This window comes from Calliopsis andreniformis, chromosome 6, assembly GCF_051401765.1.
Source record: "Calliopsis andreniformis isolate RMS-2024a chromosome 6, iyCalAndr_principal, whole genome shotgun sequence".
Lineage (NCBI taxonomy): Eukaryota > Metazoa > Arthropoda > Insecta > Hymenoptera > Andrenidae > Calliopsis > Calliopsis andreniformis.
The window spans coordinates 1,293,972-1,319,811 of NC_135067.1; the positions used below are offsets into that span (position 1 = coordinate 1,293,972).

At 31.2% G+C, this 25,840-nt stretch overlaps 3 protein-coding genes across 4 annotated transcripts; 1 reads left to right on the forward strand and 2 right to left on the reverse strand.

Moving 5' to 3' along the window:
- Positions 1–911: 911 nt before the first annotated feature.
- Positions 912–8,515, reverse strand: LOC143181107 (kinesin-like protein Klp61F). Its single transcript, XM_076381337.1, has 16 exons — positions 8,451–8,515; positions 7,638–7,785; positions 7,360–7,509; positions 6,256–6,416; positions 5,556–5,705; positions 5,210–5,446; positions 4,762–5,137; positions 4,422–4,693; positions 4,219–4,358; positions 4,009–4,127; positions 3,593–3,934; positions 3,240–3,467; positions 2,978–3,157; positions 2,677–2,899; positions 2,518–2,606; positions 912–1,166 (listed from the first exon to the last, which is right to left on the reverse strand). The coding sequence occupies exons 1-16, from the start codon at positions 8,513–8,515 to the stop codon at positions 912–914; spliced, it is 3,135 nt and encodes a 1,044-aa protein (XP_076237452.1).
- Positions 8,516–9,466: 951 nt separating this feature from the next.
- Positions 9,467–11,655, forward strand: LOC143180295 (dnaJ homolog subfamily C member 1). 2 transcript variants are annotated; one of them, XM_076379922.1, is made up of 8 exons: positions 9,467–9,837; positions 9,931–10,032; positions 10,097–10,315; positions 10,388–10,632; positions 10,713–10,876; positions 10,967–11,013; positions 11,086–11,304; positions 11,378–11,655. In XM_076379922.1, the coding sequence occupies exons 1-8, from the start codon at positions 9,691–9,693 to the stop codon at positions 11,441–11,443; spliced, it is 1,209 nt and encodes a 402-aa protein (XP_076236037.1). In that variant the 5' UTR covers positions 9,467–9,690; the 3' UTR covers positions 11,444–11,655. The 2 variants fall into 2 exon arrangements, with proteins under 2 accessions (XP_076236037.1, XP_076236036.1); XM_076379921.1 differs by having other exon boundaries at positions 10,713–11,013.
- Positions 11,656–12,282: 627 nt separating this feature from the next.
- On the reverse strand, positions 12,283–17,664 carry Pea (ATP-dependent RNA helicase pea). Its single transcript, XM_076379920.1, has 12 exons — positions 17,115–17,664; positions 16,746–16,831; positions 15,906–16,670; positions 15,588–15,829; positions 15,191–15,495; positions 14,682–15,111; positions 14,360–14,618; positions 13,670–14,160; positions 13,248–13,580; positions 12,967–13,170; positions 12,709–12,889; positions 12,283–12,623 (listed from the first exon to the last, which is right to left on the reverse strand). The coding sequence occupies exons 1-12, from the start codon at positions 17,206–17,208 to the stop codon at positions 12,402–12,404; spliced, it is 3,612 nt and encodes a 1,203-aa protein (XP_076236035.1). The 5' UTR covers positions 17,209–17,664; the 3' UTR covers positions 12,283–12,401.
- Positions 17,665–25,840: the final 8,176 nt, after the last annotated feature.

Genomic DNA, 25,840 nt, shown 5'->3' on the forward strand with positions numbered 1-25,840 from the left:
ATTAGATAATGAAAGGAGATAAACTGTCTCTTTAAGGCCAAAAACGAAGGTATGGCAGTAAGTTTTAGCAAATGATTTAATTACTATATGTATAGACTCATTATTCAAGAAAATGCACTCAAGAAGATTTAATGGATTTTAATAAGAGTTGATTTTACTCCATTTTACAAAATATTTACAGTATGAACTGTCTAAAACTATACACTTATAATTATAATGGAAAGAAGACATTTCTGATGCTATTATCGCTACATAAATGTTTGTACTTTATCAATCACAGTCAGTAGTCTAAGCTGAATTAATTTATACAAGATATTCTGCTACAGAATATCACTTTTAGGCATGAAACTAGTGGCACTGGTCAGTAATTATTAGAAAGCCAGTAATTATTGTAAGCATTGTGTGGGTCAAATTTTTGAGAATTCTATTATAGCTGTGTGAAATGTAGCGAAAGCCACTCCTTAAACACCTAGGATTAACAAACAAATGATCACCAGTAATTTCATTACTCTTAATTTTCGTCTTACATTGACGTCTAGAATTACCCCTTAAATTTGCCCCACTTATAGCCCACTAAACACCCTATACATAAGCACGAAACTAATTAAAATATACTGACTTATGTGTAGCTACTTTTGCTTGCATATTTTATAGCATTAAGAATGTACATAATGTTATTTACAAGCTTAATTATGTATTCCAAGTATTTTTCATTTCAATTTTTATAATTTTTATTGTTGTCGAATATTTTTCCTTTTTTCGAGAATAAAGAAATCATTGTTTTTCTTCTTTCTACTGCTAAATTGTAACAAAACAATGGCTTTTTCATTCTCCAAACAGTGAAATGTGTACAAAAATAAAAATGATTTATTTTGTACAGAATTTTTCTTTAATAAAATTTTAATTTAATTTTAATTAAACTTTTTACCCCTATCTAATTTAGATGAATCGTTAGACTTAATGAATGTGAAAGAAGTATTAGAAAAAGATAAAGTATCACAATCAACAGAATTTTGTGAATCCAAATATTGTGCTACTGAATCAGTGTTTAATGTAGATGCAAGCATTGCATGATCAGTTGAAGACAACGTAAAAGTGGAATCAGATACTGCAGTTGAATTTACTATTTGTTTCATTGTTATTTCAGCATCAAATAGTGAGTCATCCTGCAAACATGAACACACGTAAGTACGTTAAAGAAAGTTTTATCCTACTTACATATCATGTGAAAACATGATTCTACAAAAGCATAAAATTACATTTAAGTTTATTTTCGAAACATTTAATTTTATTTCGAAATACAAAACGTACAGTATTTCCGTGATAAATACAAAAACCTCAGGACCGATCTTTACGTTTAAGTTGAAAGCATGAGACACGACATTTTATTTATTGGTAATTCATCGGTAACAATGGCGTTGGAAAAGAACATGAAATAAAAGAGGAAGAAAGATAGAGCGTCGAAGCAATCGCCGAAATTTAAAAGATGCTTTATCGCTTATGACAATAGTACAATTACGTTTTATTTAACCATTTTTTTTATGGAACTGTTACCGCTGTATTTTTAAGGATTTTCTGATTAAAAGGAGACCAAGCACAACATAATTTGAATCATATTTATTCATTTAGTTAAAGTTTATATCTGAATGGTTCGAATCATTTAATCAAAGAATACTACGTTCAATGCAGTTGCATGTAGAGCCAATAAAACTATTGAAGTAACACAAAATAATATTCAATATAAAAGTGTACACGTTTCCCTGTAAACAACTGAAAATTAAAGTTCTTTTTTAGGCGATGTAAGCAACTAAGAATTAACTGGAAAACTTTCGGTTTTGACACTGAAATACAAAGTTTCCCGCTAATATTTTTCGAATTCATAAAAAGCAATAATGAAAGATATATGAATTACCATTACATACTAAATAAATAAACAAGCTAACCGAAATTATGTCGTATGTATCTTATTTCAATAAAAAATTTCACAAATTGTCGATAAAAGTTTTACATAAAAAAAAAAGATTTGAAAATAAAAGTGAATGTGATGTCTCAATTTCAGCCCCTCTTTCTCTATCACCACCTATCCTTTTCGGTGTCTAAAACTTATTACATTATCATCTATTAAATAAGAAAATATGATCCAAATTATGTTGTGTTTAGCTTCATTTTAATCAGAAGAATCCAACAGATATGATAATGACATTTTCATGAACAAAAGATGAACAATAAAGAAATTTCATCGTTGCATTAATACTGTTTTATCAATGCGAGAGCTTATCTCTTCGACTGTTATCACATTAATCACTTAACTGATTTTAAGAAAGATCTGCTTAATAATGAGGATAAAATTTTCACATTTATTCTGGACGTCAGTTTCACATTTATCGCGGAAATACTGTAATTTCTTATTAGACTTAATGTTCCTGAAAAAAAAACTTAAAACAGGTTTCTGTTATAAAACAAGTAATAAAGCAGTAAGAACAATGACATATGTTATAACTGCTATGCGTTAATTACTTTGTCGTTTGATGTTGCAAAGAGCTTTCTAGGCGATGTTACTGTGAACTGCCGAGAATAAGAATATTCTTTTCTAGGAGGTGTTGACCCTAAAATTAGTATGGACCATTGTATGATTCTAATTAATATTTTAATTTGTATCCTATATGTATATACTACCAGTTGGCATATCACGTTGTATGTCTTCATCAAAGAATTTGTTTACTTCATCTCTCGTTTCATGTAATTGTTCAATAACGTTATTGCTCCATGCATTTGACTCAGTAATTCTATTTTCTAATTTCTCAGATATTTCTTTGAAAGTATTACACATTTTAACTTCTTGATCTTTCACAATCATCATATGATTGTTATTTATATCTTCAACTGTCTTCTGTGTATTCTATAAAAACGACATTTTTAAATAAGAAATACTTTCAAATGTTGCTATCAATTACATTTAAATGATCTGCAAACATACATTCACTACAGATAGGTATTCATTTTTATCAATGTCCATTGTCCTTTGTACCTCTTTAAGATTGCATTCAACAAGATTCTGATATTGTTTTAATGCATCACAGCTAGTATTTATATTTGTTTTCAATTTTTCCAATAAAATCTTTCCTTCTTCCGCAGTTCTATTTACTGTATTTTCAATCTGTTTTTACAATAACATAAAAATGATTTTTTAAAGAATTCTATAAAACTTGCAATTCTTAATTGTATAATGTTTTTCGTACCTTATCTGTTCCAACACTAACGGTATTTTCAATCTTTTCCAAATTATTTTCTATCTCTTCTTTTAAGTCACTTTTCATTTTCACAATAGTATTGGAAGCATGTGTTGATTGATCGTCTATTTTATTACAGATTTCATTGATATTATTACATTTGTTAGTAACTATGACATAATGCTTTTGTTGACTTTCCTTTAAACGATGAAATTCAGAATACACGTTTTCCATTGTCTGAAAAAATAATATAGGGTTATCTGAGGCCAGTCTGACATCATTTTGCTCACTGATTAATTAATAGTAGAAATTAACAATATAATGTAAGGATTGTACATATGTAACACATTCTTTATCGATACCTCAGCAAACAAACGCTGTTTCTCTGTATATTCTTGTTTTTTACGAAGCTCCTCTATATTTGCTTTAATATTTTCAACTTTTTTCTTTAGCCTATTACTCGCTTCCACTTCATTCTTACAAGCAGAATCTATCATTTCATGTATCTGAATTGATGCCATTTTTAATTTTTTGGATATGCTATTTTGTACCAGTTTTAAATCCTCAGCTATTCTATTTTGAATTATGGTATTAACACTTTCAGCTAATTTCATAGAAACAGTGTTCAAAAATTCAGTTCTAAATTCCACTGTACCAGCAGCATTTTTTATTTCATCCTTTATCCAATTTTGATAATATAAATGCTGAAGTATTTATAGAAATTGAAATATTTAAATTTTTCAAAACATTGTTTTAATACAGTTTGATAAATACGTACGTGGTCATTCATATTCTTTATTACATTATTGGCACATGTCGAATATTGATCAGTAAGATGTTTTGAAGTTGTATGTACCTTTGTATCAATATTATTACATTTAGTAACTAATTTTGTACCTAATAGAAATCAAAATAACTTTTACTTTTATAAGGACATGAGGAAACTATATCTCAATGAATTCATATACTATGCAAGAATTTGTATTACCAATATCATTTCCAATGGATGTGCTACATTGTTCCACTTTTTTTTCATATGTAGAAATACTTCGTTGTATGCCCTGTATACACTCGTGAATATCATTCTTAAATTGTTTGCCAAGAATTTCAAATGTTCGTTCTGCTTCACTAGGAAAAGATTATAAATGAGTATATGATGTATCAAAAAATACACATATATATTTAATTTACGTTTTACGACTAATTTTATCATGTAGTTTATAGGAATCTGTGGTTGCTACATCTGCAACATTCAGCAGACTTTGAGCTTGAGACAGTAAAGCTGTTTCGTTACAAGTATATTTTTCTACTAAATTATTCAATTCGTCCCGTGTTTGTATAGCCACTTTCAGTCGATAGTTTGATGAATTTAAAGTGTCGATAGTACTATTTAATTTAACTTTGGCATCATTTAATTCCTTTTCTTGAGCTATATTTTGTAATTTAATTTCTTGAAATATTTTCTAAAACAAGAAACCTGACAATTTATGGACAATCACATCGTTAAAATAGTTATTAATAAAAAATTTACCTCTTTGTCCTGCATGCTTTTCTCCACTGCTTTTATGAAATATACTTTTTCTTCTATCTCTTTAGTTTGTTGTGCAATTAATGTCTGCATTTCATTGTAATTATCGAGTGCAAGGTGAACACCACTTCTTTCGTGTGTTGCTAATAAATCTTTTCGTAGTCGTTCAATTTCTTCTGCATATTGTTTAAGAAATTCTTTCTTTGAAAGTTTCTGATTTATTTTTGGACGATTAGTAATATTTTTTGCACGACAAGCATAATCTAATGTAGATAATGTTTTCTCGAGATTAATACAAGCAGGAGATATAGTTGCAATGACTGATGTTTTTGTGCAACCCCCCAATGATTCTTGTAGCAATCTTGTAAGTTTGGATTCTCTATAAAGCATAACAAAAGAAAATGAAACATCATATTTTTCGTATTATGCAATCATACAATATTTTCACTACCTATAAGGTACATGAGGTGCTCTTTCAGTAAGAGCTGTTATAACTCTGCCAAGAGTTAATAATGATTGATTAACACTACCAGCTTCTCGTGCTCTTTTATCAATAGCACCAGACCTTCCAACATTTTCACTACCTGCTAAATCCACCAAATTTAATTTTCCTGTTTTTAAAACCTCTTCTCCATCAATAGTATTTTCCTTTGTATGTACAGTAATTGAAAATAATGTATGAGACCGGCTGCAAACAGTTTTATATGTTAATTCTGATGATTATATATTTAAGATGATAACAATTTATAACATATGCATATAAATTACATTTAATATAAGTATATTCAACTAATTACCTTGATTGAGCATTCATTAACGTTGCAGTAGTTTTTCTTCTGTTCAAACCTTTTTCAAGAACCATTTGAATTTCATCCTGATTATGTATTGTTACTTCTTCCAATCCATTTATAATCACTGCACCTTTTCTTGATGTGTCTTCGTATAATCTGTTCAGTAATTTATGTTTGATTATACTTTATACCACAACTTATTCAGAAGTTAATTACAAAATTTAATTACAGAAGTTATTATAAAAATACACAAATATACAGGGTAACAGTCAACTCCAGGTTTTAATAGTCAAACTTTGTCAGCATATATTATGAGTATAAATAAAAAAAATTACGTAAATATAGATCGTTTACACTTTATTAAAAAGTTGTAATAGCAATGGCCTTCCTGAACATATTTATGGACACATAAACTCCTTTCATTACTTTTGTGTCTCGAATCTACCCCCCAAAAATGTCTCACATGTTTGGAATCATTCTGTATATTTCTGTATATTTTTCTTCACGTCGCTTTGGCTGCCGGTCGGTCACGCCACATAAACAAATCGAGCGACGAATACAAGCGATTCAAGTTCGAAGTTCTCTGTTCGAAATAAGGATCAAAGAAATTGTTCGTCGCATTAAAATGTGTACGAATCTCCTATCGGTTCCGTGACAGCGCGATTTGGGAAAATTTATTACATGTTATTATTACAGTTATGCTTACCTTATTTTAGATGTATCATCATTAGATGATAACAGATCAAATAATTCTTCGTTATAAAGTTCTAGAAAATTAACATTAATTCTATATCGTGATGATTCTGATAATTGCAGCTCATCGAATAAATGATTTAGAAAGCGTGGGATTAAGCCTGCAGTCGAATCCTATAAATTATATAATTCCAAAGAAGTATTAATAGTGCGTCTAATTTTCTTGTACCATATATAATGTAACTGGTGAATGCAAATTACCAACATTTATTATATATGTTACATTGCAAAAACGCAAATAATAATTACAAAAAATATTACTTCTTTTGCTTACTGAATGTTTTTATTGAATCATTCAAGATAAATATCTTTAAATATTACCCATTGATGCAAGAACACAGCTGTAGCTTTATAGTAGCTCTATATTAATCAGAAATAAGTTTAATTACACTTTCAGCAGCACTATCAAACTTTTTACTTGTGAGTATGATACAAAATATATAATGGCTTTGTTTCTATTTTAAATAAATTATACAGGGTGTGACAAGTATATCTTGAAATATTCTAAGGAGTGGTAGGGAAGCTCAAATGGAACACAAAATGTCCTATGACATAGTGTTCAATCGATTTGTCTCCATTTTGTAATAACATTGCCTTAAAGTTCATATACTTGTATATTAAAGTAATAATCAAAAGATTATATAATTTTACAGATCCATTGAGGAGCAGAAATATAGAAAAAAAATTTTAATATATTTTATTGTGTCTCTTACAGTTTAACTTTCGTAAGATTTTGAAAACTTCAAATCAATTTCCTACAAATATCTCGAATTTTCAAAGCTTTATAAAAATTAAACCATAAGAGATACAACAGAATGTATTAAGACTTTTTTGCTCTATTTTAGTTTCTCGATGCACCTATAATAAAATTATATAATCCTCTGATTGTTAGTTTAACATATACATATATTGACTTTAAGACATTATAATTGCAGTATAGAAGCAGGTCTAATACTATGTTATAGATTATTTTGTGTTCCAATTGAGCTTCCCTACTATTCCTTAGGATATTTCAAGATATACTTGTTACGCCCTGTATAATAAATAAATATCTTACACTTTGCCAATGCAGACTTGAAGCATTGTTGATTCCTTCCATTGTGAAAGTTTTCCCTGTACCAGTCTGTCCATATGCCAGTACTGTACAATTATATCCAGCCAAAACTTGTTCCAACAAAGGACTAACAATGGCATTATATACATCAATCTATCAATTAAAAAAATATATATTTGTTATTTTTCTCATCTTTGTATAATTTATAAGATATGAAATAATTTATACATTTAATTGTAACATCCTCTATAGTTTATTTACCTATAATAATATGTACATACCTGTTTTGAAGAAGGTCCAAATACATTATCAAACTTAAATTTCCTTGAATATTTATATTGTGGATGTTCATATACTATCAACTCTTTATCATTAGGTATTTCTATTATATTTTTGGATTTATTGCTTATTTCTATATTATTTATTGGCCTATCAAAACAAAAAAATATTTAGATTTATTTAAATTTATGTAAATAATACATATTCATATACATAGGTCTTCTTTCATTGTAGATTTACTCAACAGCTAATTAAAATTAATCTTGGTATTAGAAATGTTCCTTGTAAATATACTACAAATATTACTTGACCTTTCATTTAGTTTACAAAAAGCAGCACAGTTGTCTTTTGTCTGACGAAAAATATCATGTACTTTTTTTTCACTAAAAGGACATTTGGACGTTTATTTACGATAAGAAGCGTGTTTAATCATTTGTCATGAAAAGTAAAATATTTCAATAATTTTTAGCAAAAAGTAATGCTTTTGTCCAAATACATAAATACATACCTAACTATTTTTCCTAGTGAAACTATATAACGTGTAAGTTTTCACTGTAAACGTCCAAATCTGCTATTTTTCACGATGGCACGGTATAATGTACTTTTTACCGCAAGAGTAGGTATACTTTACTATTTTTCATAATACTGCTTCTATTTGTAAAAAGCAATCAAATATCCTCGTTTATTTGGCAATCCGAAACATATTAGTTTTTGTCAAACAAAAGAAATATACTTTTCTTCGTAACACAAGTTGCGTTATAAGGAAACAGCATATTTATGTATTACAATTTTTGAATATTTGAACGTTTATTTACCTGACACGAACAAACACTTGGATGTGTTGGCTCTTTTCCTTTTTGCCAGTCCGTGTATTGTTCATATTTAACTTTAAATTACTTTTGTTTTTGGAGCCGCTTACAAAACCTTCGATCGCCTACGTTGTAATGCTGCTAGTGGCTGTAAGTACGAATTTGAAATGTGTAATGCCTCAAATTGCCAACAGGTGCGTTGCTTGAAGCGCAATATACTATATAGGGTGTATCAGAAAATGTGGGAGATTTCTGGAGAATAGGTTCTAGACCTGACGAGATAATGAAAAAAATTCATGTACAAATTATCTGCAAACAAAAACTTAGATTTTTGGTTGTACGATATTTTATATTGCGTACAGTGAAGTACTTTCTTGAAGGTTTATAACCGTACACCTTTCATTTAAAAGACAAGAATATCTCTGGTTCCAGTAAGATCTTAAAGAAGATGGCACACAAATTCAGGTAAAAATGAGCTAGCATTTTAGGCAATATAAAATAGCGTGTAACTAAAAAACTATGCGTTTACAGGCATATGTGCATTTGAACTTTTTCCCTCTAAGTCTGCAGAACTTACATTCTGCAAAATGTATCACATTTTTTGATATACTCTATATATTGTTAGCTCAAGTTGTTTTTCGTTCTGTACATTCTGTACATAATCTCAATGTACCTAAATAATTTTACCTTATTTATAGCGCTAAAAATTTGAATAAGTGGATCGTAACGATAATAAGATTAATTAATCTCTATTAATTTACATAGTTTAGTTTTGTTAAAAGGTAGTTATGTAGTTGAAAATTGTAAAATTGTAAAAGAGCACATGTTTTTAAGAGCAAAATGTTGATATAAATACATATTTAATTCCATAATAATACTATAATGTGTTGCGTGTGGTGACCTCTGCTGCTTCGAAAGCATGCGTAAGCGCGTGTGCAGCATGCCCATACATACATACACTAATACACGATGTTTAAATCCCACAATTTCCACACGCTTGCGCTACTTAGGTACCTCTTCGACGCGGTGTGTCCATACGGCCTACGTTCGTAGAACATAACCTTTTCAGAAGTTGCGATGTGGCATTTTCCGTTTTAACATATTTTACATTACTCTGTAGAGAATCCACTCGCTTGAATGAAAGCAATGATCGCGGCGTAGATTTTCGGTGCTAAACGCTTTGGAATCATTTAACGTAAATTCATCGAAACGGATATGATTGTATATATATAGTGGATAGAAAAAGATGAGATTGTCATTGGTAATCTTTGGAATTTTATACTTTTTCGACACATATAGATTTACGATTGCTTGGGACAATGACGAGTTGGAGGTATTTGACGTCGTCGAGGAAGTTAATCAAAATTTTTATGAAGTCCTCAGCGTTCCACAGGTTTGTCTTTTGTTCTGTTTATTTCTATGCAAAATGATATTTTTTTAAATTAAAGCTGAGTGATAACGGGATATTTGTTAAAACAATTTTTAGGCTGCAAATGCCTCAGAGATTAAAAAGGCATTTAGGCGATTGTCACTTCAGTTGCATCCAGACAAAAATCCTGCAGAGGATGCAGAACAACAGTTTAGAAAAGTGAGTCAGAAATTCAGAAATGTGAACAGCAAATCGATTACAATGTTAAATTTTTTGTTTTCAGTTAGTTGCTGTGTATGATATATTGAAAGATCCTGGAAAACGACAAAAATATGACAATGTATTGGTTAATGGATTGCCAAATTGGCGATCAGCTATATATTATTACCGCCATGTGCGGAAAATGGGACTTTTGGAATTAAGCATAATCTTATTCTTAGTCATTACGGTTGGACAATATTTAGTGGCATGGGCTGCATATTTTGAGAAGAGATATACATATGTATGAGAACAATTATTGAAATGCAAGAAACATTTGATAAATTTTATAGTGATATTATAATGTGGGTTACAGGAACAAGTATTAGGTAGTAAACTTCAGAAGATGCAGAAGAAAAATAAGAAAGGAAAAATGAATGTGCCAGATTTAGCAGATATTTTGGAAAAGATTCCTACACCAAGTATTTGGAATACTCTTCCATTCCAATTTCCACGGTGGATAATAGGTTTTACATTATCCGTACCTAATATTGTACGTGTTGTACATGGTATTCTAGAGGAAAGAAAACGTAGGAAAAAACAAGAAGAAGAAGAAGCAGAGTGAGTGAAAAAAATTTAATTCAGAAACAGAGCATTTTATTATTAAATACTTTCCTTTTATTCAGTGTTTATTATTTTAGATTACAAGAAAATGAACAACCAGAACCAGAACCAATATCCCGCACTAGAAGACGTCGACCTGGTTTTACACCACAAGAAAGGAATAGTAATAACATCAAAGAAGCTTCACAGAAAGATCATGAGCAAATAAACCATGTCCATCAAAAGCCAACAGTATGTGGAGGTTTGTGGACTGATTACGACATACTGGAGTTAATAATACTTGTGAAGAAATACCCTAGTGGTACATCACAACGATGGGATAAAATTGCAGATGCTATGAATCGTACAGTTGCAGAAGTTACACATATGGCGAAAAAGGTTCCTATTATAATCGAGTAACATCCCTTAAGTCTTAAGGAGTAGTTCTTGTATAAAGTACGCATTTATTAGGTAAAAGATGAAGGATTAAAACCTGGTACATCTACAGAAGAGACTGTGGTAGAAGAACGTCCAAAAAAAGCAAAGACACGCGTTGAAAATGTGGATAATGTTACCGAGTGGAGTCAAGAACAGCAAAGGGCACTTGAAGCAGCCCTTTTAAAATACCCTAAAGGCACAACTGTAGATAGATGGGAGAAAATTGCAAATTGTGTTGAAGGGAAAACGAAGGTGTAGTATTTCAGTTTTATAAGTAATGCTTTATCTGAATAAAATTAACTGTAATTTATAATACATTTCAAAGGATGAGTGCCAAATAAGGTACAGGCAACTGGTGGAAATAGTTAAAAAGAAGCAACAAACTCAATAGCCTGCCGATGTACAAGATGTTCCTTCAATGAAAAGCGTAGTCCATAGCATCAAGTCCAGAAATAGCATTCAATCAATATTTCATGAAGATGAATATTTCACGGCTGTTGTATAATATTTAATACAAATGAATTACAGATAACTCAGATTCCCCTATACTGAAATGGAAATCAACTACAATTAAAGAGTGATAAACTTTGTACATGGAAAAAAATATTGCTCCTATATCATTTTATTATTAAATGTTTCTGGAGAATGTATTTATTTAATAAATTTAATAATTAATTAAGAGGATAAGACTGACGAAATATAATAATTGAACACTATCCTGTTCTTCAAGACTGACACAGAGATTGCTATCATTTCTGTAAAAACTGCATTTTAGTTTCTGAAATTGTAGAAAGTAATACCATGCCAAAGCATACAAAGTAATTATATTGAAAGAATATTCAATCTTAAAACTGCATTCTCTATATTAGATTTATTAAAATAAGTATATATCCTGTTGCCAAATAAAATTCCGTCTCATATTTTTAGAAATTTTATCAATTATCTAGCTTAATACCTGAAGCAGTTAATCCTTACGCATTATTATTGTAAATATTTTAAGGGTTATAAATTTACATTTATAACGCAATGAAAATAATACTTAAATATCCATATATTATTCTTTATACGTATATAGTGTAAGGTATACGATAATTTATTTCATTTATATAAAATATTGTGTAACAATACCGTTGTCTTCTGTATGATTAAATTACATACATGAACTAAAAACATAATTCAGTCTTGTATTATAGACGAAATAGTAATCTAAGTAAAAACAATTACCTGTGATTTCAGGTTTTATGAATAAATTTTTAATATGTTATGATCTTGAAGGTACATGATTTTTATTCGTATTTTTAAATACGAAATTCTGTACAAAACTATTTACACATTGCATAATGAACATTTTAATTACGTCGTCTACGAACTCTGGATATTCGCCAAGCATTTGGTTCCTCATATTTGTTGTAAAGTGGTTCTAGTCGTTGATTCTTTTTGAATTTGCTGAGTTTGGTAGGATCACTGAACTTGAAGAATGCTGGAGCAAATTCTACCAACCATTTTGGATCAATGGTTGTTACTTCTCTCATATATTCTTTCGTAGTTTGTACTAGCTCGTGATAGATGACCTGTTACAAACGTAACATCGTTTCATAGTTTAAACTTTGTTTTCGTTTTTACAGCATTATATTATTAAGTAAATAAGAGACGTACCCATTCAGGCTGTCTATTAAACAAAGCGCTACTTGGATGTATGTAAACTACTTGACTATCTACTAAAGTCCTGTATCCTTCTTGTGGATCTTTCTTTGCAGCATTCCTGAAGAAGCCTGAGCACACAGCTTTTTGAATTCTCACTGTATTTTTGCCAGCAGATACCACATCCAATTTATGCCTAATAAATAAAACATAATACATTTCAATTTTAGTTTGAATTACAACAAATCATAATACATGAAAAATAATAACTACCTGTCCATAATACCCAATAATTGTTTGCGAACATCTTGAGCACGTTTTAATGTTCTAATTTGTACAAAATTTTCATAACACCATGCGTTACTAAATTTATTATTTCTCCAGGAATTATAAACTGCTAATAAAGTTAAGTGGTCGCCTTCAGGTTGATTGAATTTTGCTTTTTTCTGATCCGCTAAAGCTTGTTTATCTTTTGGCCTGAAAAAATAATATGACTGATGACTCATATTTTTTTTATTTAGCTATGCAAGTATCTATTTGAACATGTATCTTACCTATAGAAAACATTCTGAACAGATAACATACTGACGATTGTCAGAATTTCATCGGAACACTGAAGGTGTACACTCATAATAAGCATCTTTGATAAATTGGGCTCTAAAGGAAATTCTGCCATTCTTCTGCCTAATCTTGTTAAAAGACCTTCATTATCTAACGCACTTAAACTATGCAACGATTCCAAAGCCATAATCAGTGATTCTACAGGTGGGGCGTCCATGAAGTCGAAATGCAACAAATCGTTGATACCCATTGTTTTCAATTGTAATACTGTAGTCGCTAAGTTGGTACGTTGAATTTCCGGAACTGGTGTAGGTAACATTTCATCTCTGGAAGGAAAATGTAGCATAAAATTAATATATTCTTGCATTCGTATTTTTTTGTGACTATACGTATTCTGTTTTTAGTAGTAGTATACCTGTAAGCTCTTTCAGTATAAAGTCTGTAACATTTTCCTGGTCCTGTTCTACCAGCTCTACCAGCTCTTTGCTTAGCAGCTGCTTGACTTATCGGTGTTACTATAAGACTATCCATTCCTGTTTTAGAATTATATACTTTTTGCTTTACAAAGCCTGGATCAACTACGTAATAAATTCCATCAATAGTCAAACTTGTTTCTGCTATATTTGTAGCTATCACGACTTTCCTCGAGCCTGGTGGAGCTGGTTCAAATATTCTTGTTTGCATCTCTGAGGGTAGTGCCGAATAGACTGGCAATATAATTAATTCCGGCACGTCTGGACCTAAAGACTTCATACGTTCGTATAAAATTTCACAGGCAGTGTCAATTTCTTCTTGACCAGTTAAAAATAAGAGTATATCTCCTGGTGGTTCTCGCAAGTGTATTTGCATTACCGTTATGAGTGCTGCATCCAAGTAATCTGTTTCTGGTTCTTTCGTATACATGACCTAAAAAAAAATTCAATATTTTGATTATGTATTTTTCACACTACGTCTGGGTACAAATTTTACTCCTTACAATCTCGTGGTTAATGATTTCTGTTTATTTTTTCATAAGTGAGATTCAGAAGAAACGAAATAATAATTTCTAGAAACAACAGAAGTTCACAAGTGATGAAATAAGAAGTAAATACTGTAGATTACATACCTCTACTTCAAATGTTCTGCCAGGAATTGTAAAAATAGGAGCTTCAAAGAAATATTGTGAAAATTTCACAGCGTCCAATGTAGCACTTGTCACGATTAGCTTTAAATCTGGCCTTCTTCCTACGGCTTGCTTAAGTAATCCAAATAAAACATCTGTATGAATCGTACGTTCGTGCGCCTCGTCTAACATTATTACAGAGTATGTTTTCAAATCCAAATCCATGAGACATTCTCGGAGTAACATACCATCAGTCATATACCTATAAAATTCAGCAGGTTAATTTTTTCTGTGAAATAAATATGGATATACGCAAACAACGTACTTTATATTAGTTTCTGGTCCAGTACAATCTTCGAAACGAATTGTATAACCAACTTCTTGCCCTAAGCGACAACCAAATTCTTCAGCGACTCTTTTAGCAACAGACATAGCAGCTACTCTTCTTGGTTGAGTGCAACCAATTTTTCCTCGTGCTGTAAATCCTGCTTCAGCTAAATACTGTGTAATTTGTGTTGTTTTTCCTGACCCCGTTTCACCAATTACAATTAAAATTTGATTATCTGTTACAGCTTTTACTAAATCATCTCGAAGCTTATAAATTGGTAAGCTTTGACGTTGTTCCAGTAAAGTCAAGTTTGTCTTCTTTCCAAAAGACGATTTCTTCCCACCTATTACATGCTTTTTCCATTCAGGTAGATCCTGAGTTTGGAGACCAATACCACGCATGTTTGCTGCCAAAGTTCTACTTTCAGCTGTAAGTACATAAAGGGTGTCGCATGTATTACTAGTACATAGTAACAAGCTCTAAAAAATTCGTAAAATAAAATTTACCTTCTGGTAAAGGATCAATCCAATTTTTATTAAGGCCAGTAGGAACAGAATCCATTTCTTGTTCTCTCTGTAACATTTTCTGTTCTCTTCTTTCTTTCGCTAGTGCACTTTGCATCATTGCAGCTTGTGCCAAAGAACCATCAGGATTTTTAACTATACGCACTGGACTTAAATCACCAAGAGCTCTTCCATGTCCATGTAAAAATGGTGGTTCTTCTTCTACCAATTCAATTTCGACATCTTCTTCCTCGTCATCTTCACGTGGAAGAATTCCAGTTTCCATATCAAATTCTGGTAATTCACTCCTGTAGTAAAAGAAACAAAATGAAATAATAAAATCTACTTATTTGTTTTTTTTTTTCAAATAATGTACGATTTTGTACTTAAAACTATTTACCTATCAATACATGATGCAGCAAGCATTTGCTTTATTTCCCACTTTTCAGGCGATGACAGTCTTTGCACACGTTTTCTGGAATATGTTTCATCTTCGTCCCAGTTACCTTGCAATTCTAAGAGTGACGTAGGTCTATCTGGATTGCGTAAATGCTTCTCGTCTTCTTCAGGTTTAGCAACCACCACAACAGGATTTAAATCTTTACCTGTTTCTTGATCAACATCTTTCATACTTAAGGATACCTATTAAAATTTAATACAAACATAGTTCTAAATATCTCTTTAAAGTACAATATTTTTGTTTAATATCTATGCATACCTTTTGACCACCAATATTAAGAACTTTCACAAGAACTTTCTGACCTCTAGATACCACATCACTCGCACTAGCAACTCGTCCTTCTTTTCTTAATTGTGAAATGTGAACAAGACCTTCCCACCTACGTTTTAAGCCTTCTAATTGAACGAAACAACCAAAAGGTACAATATTAGCAACCTTGCCAGAGTAAATTTTACCAACTTCTGGATCCATAGACAGTTCTTCAACAGATCGTGATCTAGAACGATCCGATCCATGTCTATTAAAATGTCTATCTCTATGATCACGAGATTTTATTGATCTATCTCGAGATCTCGATCTTCTACGTTCTTTCGACCTATGACGCCTTCTTTCTCTGGATCTTGAACGATCTCGTGATCTTGAACGAGATCTAGATTTATGTCTTTTTCTATCCCTTGATTTACTCCTGTGTCTTTTTCTGTTTTTTGATCTGCTTCTTCTAGAATGCTTACTCTTTTTATCACTATTGTCAGTTGACGGAATATCTTTTTTGTTACTGCTACTACTAGACTTTTTACTTGATGGTGCAAGTTCTTCTAAACTTGCCATAGCACTGTTAACTATATCATCGTCTTTTAGTTCTTTTTCATCTGCTGGTTTTGGATTCTCATTTGGTAAAGCTAATGCAGGAAACTTCTGTGCTAATTCATCTTGTTTAGTTATTGCTTTTGAAGTGCTTTCTTGGGCTGTCTTAGATAATTTCATGTGTTGTATTATTCTCAAGAGGTTGGCCATAAATGATTCCTAAAGATGCAACAAATATGATTACAACGTTTATAAATGTAATACAAAGTAAACAACACAGCACATTTTACTTACTGAGAATTCTGCTCCATTTTCAATCAGTACTTTCTTGAACTTATCGAAAGTATTATTCTTTTCTGCTAAGTGAATTATAAATTCAGCTGTAATGGGAAGAAGTGACAAAGGCTATGAATATACTTGTAAGAATTATACAAACAACTATTATTAATTAATGTTGAATATATTATATAAATAAAAGATAGATTGTACAATGTTTCTCTGATATAAGCTTGTGACCAATTAATCAATATATAATAAAGAATAAGTGTTTGAAGTTAATTTTCAGATATAACAGATATAGTTACTTGTTTATGATGAGAGAATATTGCACATACTGTTAAATACATTATTTTAAAGTTATTAATATTCAATATTATACTTTACCTAAATCTTTATCATTTAATCCTAAATGATTTTCCAATTCCGTGCAAATTTTTGACACTAGTGACAAGTGTTCAAGTTTCGCAACTTCATCCATTTTTGCATTTCTAGCTCGAAATTCGAGATCTTATGAATATAGAACTGATCAATGTTGGTTATGTATTAACAATTTATCTTGAAATACAGGATAGAAGAAAGTTTACGAACTTAAAGATTGAAATGTGTCTGCGATTATGAATGAACTATTATTTAGTACACATTATAATTTTTTTATAGCGTAGTATATTATTATGTACTATATATAACATTCCTTTTATTTATTCGTTTTATTACTTCTACAAATAACTTTTATGAAAAAATCTTCTCAAAGTGAGAAAAAAACTCTCATCCTATATTCAGTCGTGTTGTTATTTGTAAGCATATACACATAATTAACTAAAAAATATTCTGCGATTTTACGACACCATAAACTCCAAATCTATTACAAACATTGGTTAGGTTAAGTTTGCTTACACACAATCTGTGATTGGTCTGCACGATTCTAATAGCTTAGTTCACGGATTAGTTAAACTACTAACGCTTTTGCGGAGATTCAAAGAACTAAATTAGACGTTGTAATAGTGTAGCATTAAATGACAATGTAATATGTAGTCCCAAAATATAATATTAATTATATAAAGAATGATTAATAATGAAGTATACATATAGGATTATTATAGGATAGTGTTATTCATAGTCTTATCACACTATGATAATATACTTATAACACTACAATTTATTTAGTTAATATGGGAGGCTCATGACTTTATTTTTGTACCACTCTCAACGTTATCGATTCAGTCTAAAATAAGAATATGAAGCTACAAGTGGTAGGAATTGAAATTACATATTTCTGCCAATATTTGAAACGTATATCAATTAAATTACTTTAAATTTGAATTTTAAGGTTACATACTTTCTAGAAGCTATTTTCAAGGAAAGTGTATCAGAAAATGTGGTACATTTCGTTAGGTCAGGTTCATAAATTCATGTGCATATACAGGATGTCCAATTTAATTGGAAACCCTCGAAAGTGCTGCCTCTATCGGCCAGAGATGCAAATACAGAGGTCTTATTCCCGTTCTAGATACCTCTTAAACGCTGGTTGTAGCCTATTATGGAAGTGTCAATTCTGCAATCTAAATAAAAGCGAACGAACCGATTTCTTATTAATAATTGTTTGCATTGTCAACGCACAAAATTTTTAGTCATAAAATGTTTGCAAACTATTTGCTTGGTTTAATTTGAATTTTTCACTTGATGTCATCCAAAGAATATGAATATAATAATTGGTTGAATAGTGCACAAGGTTAATGTGCATGGTTAACAATCGTTTGGACATGACAATATAATGAAATAATAATTTAACGGCCCATAAGCTCAGGAATGAGATGATGGAGCACCGTATTTCCTAATTTTGAAGGATAGAAGGATAGATTACCTAATCTAATAGTTTGTAGGTTATATTGTTACGTCATGTAATTCATAAAATTATCTCTTGTATACTTCAATTTATTTATAATAAATTTCTCACGTCAGGTATTTTCTCTGAGGCATAGAAATTGAGTCTTGTTACTTCTATATGTAAGGGTGAAGACAGACTTTTGGTTACCTGTCAAAGGCCAATAAGTAGAGGAAACCTTATATCGAAGATATTAGAGAACAGCCATCCCGAGCGAAGCGTGAATCGCTCGTGGCAGAGTACCAAGCAACGATGAATAAATCCAAATAATTAAAAAATTGAATTGTCCACTTTGATAGTAGTCATTGAAACATAAATAAGAAGTAAATATGATATCTAGAGGGGGAATACTGGCAATAGTGAATCATATAACACTTGAATATATTGAATCCAAGATTGTTTTCATGACACCATTTTTCTTAGTTTAAAAGATTAATCCATAGAAGAATGGTACCCTGTTTATGTATGATAGTGCAACAGATTTTTAAGTCACTTGCATAAACGAGAAACTTGTTATTAGTAACCACTTTACAAGTATCATTGAAAAAAAATGAATTGCAAAGGTCTAACATGTGATCCTTGAGGCACACTTGAATTAGCTACAATTTTGTTAACATGCTTATTATTATTAAGTTTTACTTTCTGGAATTAGTGTATTGGCTTGATGTCTTGCTTCAATGGTATATATAATGGATAGATTGTAATTTATTAAATTGGTTACAATAGAGCAGCAGAATCATGTTTTCAATAAGCCTTATATACTTATCGATCTGTAACTAGAAACCAAAAGTCTGTCTCCATCCTGAAGTGCAAGACTAAAAAGACTCAATTTCAATAATTATTATAAATAAGCTAAAGTATACGAGAGATAATAAATTTACAAATTTCTTAATGTAACAGATTGGGTAATTTATCCTTCTATCCTTCGTAATTAGAGAATACGGTGCTTCATCATTTTATTCCTATCCTAGTGGGTCATTAAATTATTATTTGATCATATTGCCGTGTCCAAACGATTATTAATCATGCAGATTAAGCCTTGTGTATTGTTTAACCAATTATTATATTCATATTCTTTGGATGACATGAAATAAAAAATTTAAATTAAACCAAGCAAGTAGTTTGCAAACATTTTACAACTAAAAATTTTGTGCGCTGACGATGTAAATAATTATTAGCACGAAACCGATTCGTTTGCATTTATTTAGGTTACAAAATTGAGTTTCATAATAGACTACAATCAGCGCTTAAGAGAGATCTAGAATGGGGACAAGATCTGTGTATTTACAGCTCTGGCCGATAGAGGCAGCTCTTTCAAGGGTTTCCAGTTAAATTGGACACCCTGTACATGAAGAAATAAGAGGAAATTGTAGAATGAAAAATTTTTGATATCGCGCTTTGTTTTCGAGAAAATTTTGATTTTGAATTTTACTGAGTACAAGTATATCAAATTACATGTTAGGCGTTTGAGGGGTAAACGGAGAAAGGGGAATGCTTCCAGCGTCTAGCGTACTGTAGAGACAGTAAGTGGTCAAACTTCTATACAGTACACTAGACTGCTAGTTTCTGTTTATAAGGCGTCCCAATTTTTATGTATGAATTTGGTATATAGACTAAAGCGCATGTGCGGCGAAAAAGTGCAAAAGAAGCGCTAAAATTTGAATGTCTATGCTAATATGTATTTATGCTAAACGTCAATTCTTTATAATCTGGTAAAATATTGGATGAAAATAATACTTATTATAAATAATATCATTTTTTATAGTAAAAGGAATAAATTGGTTTTCATTGGAATGTAAATAACACTACACGTATATACAATATAATAAAAATAATGTAAAACTTTACAATTCATACAAATTATAATATTAATTTCAAATATTTTCATCGTTCTGAAATTCATTATTCAGATCACTGATTTCGTTGTGACGTTGAAGCCGAGGACATGGGGTTAAATCCTGTGGTGTATCCTTAGATAAATTTTCTGAGGGGATTGTATTTGGCTTTAGCCTGTTCACTTTTACTCTTGGAGTATTATACAGATTGGTAGATTTAAAATGTTTTGTACAAATTATACTCCATGCATTTAATAGCCAGTCTTTTCTGTTCACTGCTGCGATCCATGCTAACAATAATTGTGGTTCATTTATCGAAAATCTAAAAATTTTTCAATATAAGAAGTTAGGTTTCAAATAGAGTTTAGCATAAAACATGTTTTGTACAATTTCAAAATAGTATAATACTCAGTGGAAGAAATCAATTCCGGAACCTTTAATTTTTATGCTTCCGCAATGATTAATAACAATTTGTGAGGCATAATTACACAAATAACTTTTACTACACACTAACGAAAATCAATGTTAATCGACGCTTCAATTAGCTTCAGTGTGACCAAGACTAAAATGATCACCACGTAGAAAAGTATAGGTATCTGTACACTTGTCGCATGTATGTAGGTACGTATACTTGCAACTTTTCATCACGCATACGCCAGTTTAGTACATACTTTTTGGGTACATTCGTCTGCAGCTATACATAGGGAGTTCGCAGTCTAGTGTATTATACTTATGTAGAGAAGTCTGTGAGTCAGGCCGAGAGTATTTCCTTACCCAGTGTACCCCTCAAGCATTCACAACTGAATTTTCGTACGTTTGTATCCGACCATAATTCAAACTCAATTTTCTCAAAAATTAAGTACGATGTTAAAAAAGTTTATTCTATATTTTCCTCTTACTTTTCATGTAAAATCCGGAAACACTCATTAGACTTTTATTTTTATGCTATTTTGCATTTTGCGTACATTATGATACCTCCTTTAAGGTCAGTGACGGTCCTAATTCATTTAAAAGGCCGGAATATCTCTGGGCCTAAAAGGACCATAAAGGGGATATCACATTGTACAGGCAAGTACAGAACCGACCAGTGTTTTACGCAATATAAAAATCCGTATAACTAAAAAAACTAAGCGTTTTCAGGTTACCTTATAACTATTTTTCAATAGTTTTTCAATATTATTAAATTAAATTTTTACTTTTATCTTACTGATAATTACGTACAAATATCGATGGTGACTTCAATATTGAATCACGAACACCATTTTGAAAAACGAAATTGATCTTCTAATCTCCAAAATGCTTCCACCTATGAAAAAAGTGGGTACACTATATAATGTGGCCCTTCAAACCATGCAACTTTTACATACAAAACTTTTTCGTACAACACATACTTCAGAAGTTATAAAGATATGCAATTTACGTAGACCATTCTGCATGAATATACGTTGTTTTTGAAATTGTATTTTAGAGGAAAAATATTTAAACACTTCTTATATAATTATAAAATGTGCCCATTATGCAATTTTGAATGGGAAACTGTAGGACATTCTGTACATGTACATAAAAAATTGAAACCTAGTAAAATGTTTAAATGGACAAAAGATTCACAGAGTTTTGAAGTCTCATCCGCTTTAACACTTTTTTAAAATACATATTCTGATTATATTTTTCATCTACCTTCCTAAATTCTAGACTCTAGGTCATATTAGAAACGAGATATACTATATTGAACTCGACCGTGGCCTTACTCATTTATGAATTTATCCATATTTTACCGACTGTGGTATTTGTATCGTGATTCCCAGCCTCCTCAGTCAAAACCGCAGAGGGCGTAGTAAAATCAGTCATTTATATTATGAAGGCGGGAAATTCCTTTACATGATTATTGAATAAATAGATGTTGCGGCAAGAGAAGCAACAAATTGGGTAAACTTTACTTTGGCGTACATAAAATTATTGACCTGTTTTTGTATATTCTTATAGTATCTGGTGAATTGAGCCCGTATGGATATATCGCACATGTACTTCAAAAGCGACACAACTCAAAAATCGTGATTTTTTAATTACAGGTATAAATCCGTTTGATAAACGCAGCTTTAGTTATTATAAAAAGTTTACTATTAAAATTATAGAGTTTGTTCAAAGAATTTTTCAAATCTAAATAAAAAATTATTTAAATAAAATAACAAGAAAATCATTAAGTGTAAGTAACACATACCTATTTTTCAGACTAATAGGTATATTCAAGTAAGATAACTTTTATTAAGTAAAACTACTCTTTATGTCAATATTATGTATTTAATAAGTAAGGGTGCAACGTGTTGTCGCCGTCTCAGCACGATCGAGTTTCTGTGGCGCGCGCAGTACCAGTCTAGGCAGCTGTATCATGGTGCGTCTAAATTATTCATCTGCTCGCAAGCAGATTCGCTCGCAAGCTTGCCTGGTGAGGAAGAAAAGGAAGGAAAACCAATAGTGCGACGAATCGAGGAACTGCCCTAGCATCGTCTTCCCCATTCCGTATTCTAGGTCTGTTCGTAAGTTTCAGAAGTACCTATGCGTGATTTTAACTCTGAGTTAAAGTCACAAACGGGACTTGCAAGCAGGAAAGTATTGTCTCAACCAGTGGGTGGTCTGGATCACTGAAAGTTAGCTTTTTAAACACAAATATATACTTTTTGTATTCCTTTTACCTCTCTACCTCTCCGCCAATATCTTCTGAACTCTCACTACTACGAGTATAACACTTCTCCCAAAGCAGTGACAATCTTCAATTAATTATGGAACGTAAATCAATTATACCAAGTGTAAAGGGTTTGCATGTATGAACGATTTAACTACTTAATGTAAAGACATATTGTTTTACAGCCATACCTAATTCTGAAAAGAATTTAATTGAATGAAACTGGATTGCTGTGCCGCCTCCTAAAAGCAATAAGTATTGCAGGGTAAGTCAGAACGAAATCCTCAAGACATAGTATCATTTGATGTCTTGCCAAATGAATAAACACGATCTTTTCGAACTACCAATAGGTACCATGAAAATACAGAAAATATCTGTAAAAGATCCACTAAGTGTCGAGTGACAAATGCGGGGTCCCTTAAAGTTAGGAAATCTCTGGAGGACCTTCATACTCGCAAGTATCATGAACAGCACGAATGGGCATTCGTAGCCCATTCGTGGCGCTCGTGGTCTTCGAACCTATATTCGTTTATGGGAAGACAAATGCTCAAAAGCGAACTGACAATCAGCCAGACTTGGGAGCGACTCGTCTTGTGAGCAGACGAATAATGTAGACGCAGGGTAAGGTTTCAGGGACTTCTCATGGGACAACAAAGGTACGTCTACAAAGCTTACCTGAGAACAAAAAGGAAATTAATTTTGAAAGTGTAAAGACAAATGCTGTTTTTGATATAACCATTTTCTAAAAAGTTAATTTTTAAGAAAATGACAGAGTAAAAAATGTATTAATTTTTGAGCAATAAAAGACTACAAATTTAAATAAAATACAATTATTCTATTTGGCCTTAACAAAAATTTCTCCTTCAAGAGGTTAATACCTATACAAAGGAACTGGGGTACCGTCACTGAAGACTCTGATTTCAGTTCTTCAAAGTAGATTTCCGCTGAGGAAAATTGTTTCCTGCATACTTCAATATGCTCTTCATTCATAAAATTACAATTTTAAGGAATAGAATCTTTTCTTCTGAAACAGAAAAATAGGATAACTTATTGTCCAAGTTAGTGGACAGTAGAGACAATCGATAATGATGACTACTGCGCATTTTTCAATTATCGAATAGAAAATCGGTATTTATGTACTATGTAGAGAATAGAGGCGAAGTTCCGCGTAGAATTTTTGCAGATATCTGTTGTTCTCATCGCAATGTCGTGATTATTGGAACTACTTCGGTGGTTCGTGCATTTTAGAATATCTATCCGTGTTCTAGTTTCTGTATTCGTCGCTTTTGGTAGGGACAACGTTCGAAATGCACCGATACACATTAGAAACGTTACACGGAAGTCGTTAGAAAGGTACAAATCAGTCGAGGAGAGCAATGACACAAAATATTGAAGAAAATGATGTACGTCTTCTCGTGGCCCATGTATTGGAAAATCTAGTAGTCTAATTTCGTTATCAATATTAATTCAATTATAATACTAATTTTACTAATATTACAGTGTTCGACTTTAGAGTGAAATTTCTCCATTTGAAATAATGCAAATTTAATTAATCTGTTCTAGACCCTTAAAATTGGCACAATATGAAACATTTGAAGTGCCTATTTCATTTCTAATGATAATATTGGTTATAAATACCTAATGATAAAACAAGTTCCACAATTAAATGATTTTATTTATATATAATACATGTATAAAAATACTGTATACTAATTACTTAATTAATTAATAATTTTAGTCTGAAATCCATTAGTGGAGGGTTATGGCTTATTAATACCTATGTTATTATTAATATTTTCATTACTTAAAGAGAAGTGTGTCTATTTCACTGTGTAAAAAGAAGAGGTGGACTGATTACGTTAGCCCGCCACCAAATTGCTGTGATCTTAAAGAAAAAATTAGGGGCTCAAGTCGGTTCATCTCTCGTTTTTACGCCGTAGTCTATTCGATTTGTTGGAGTTTCAATGCAGAATCTTCAGTATTTTCATCGAACCATTTCTTCGAATTTCAAGTTGTTCGAACGTCAGACTATTCGAACTTCGAGACTGCGAAAAGTATTATTAAGAATATTCAGCATCTCTTTCTCCTTACAATTTTAACTTAATGTGTACTCAATTTAAGTTTGACTTACAAGGGACATTAGGTAACCCGAAAATACCAATTTTTTACCCACTTCATGGGTTTTGTGGGGAACTCAAGGAAAGCATTGGAGTATTCTTTTTAGGAAAGGATGAAAACAACCCTTGTATGTATTTAAGTGTTTCCTTATTCATATATATATTTTTAAAACTACGGTAGATATGAAACAAATAGTTTGAATAAAAATGTTATAGGATTGAGTGGGGACAAAAATAACGGCGTCATGAGAGTAATAAGCTTTCTCGCCCCTTCCATATACATTTTCAGAAAATTTCTTTCATACAAGTACATGCGTACCTATAGTAACGTTTCCTTTATTTCATGAATTGAAATTGAGCTGTAACACGAATCGCTAATGGTCAAGCTGAATATGTGTATTTAGATCATCCACATAAGTTGTTGCTCTTTTAGCTTTTTTTGTTAATATTTATATTTAAACTATAAATATTCAGCCGACCATTTACCAGAACATTCTAAGATAATCTCTTCATGAGTTCTTGTATTGGTTTTCAATAAGTCTTTTGTAGTTTATAGGATATAACATTTTTTTGAAAAATATGGGTGGTGAGTAACA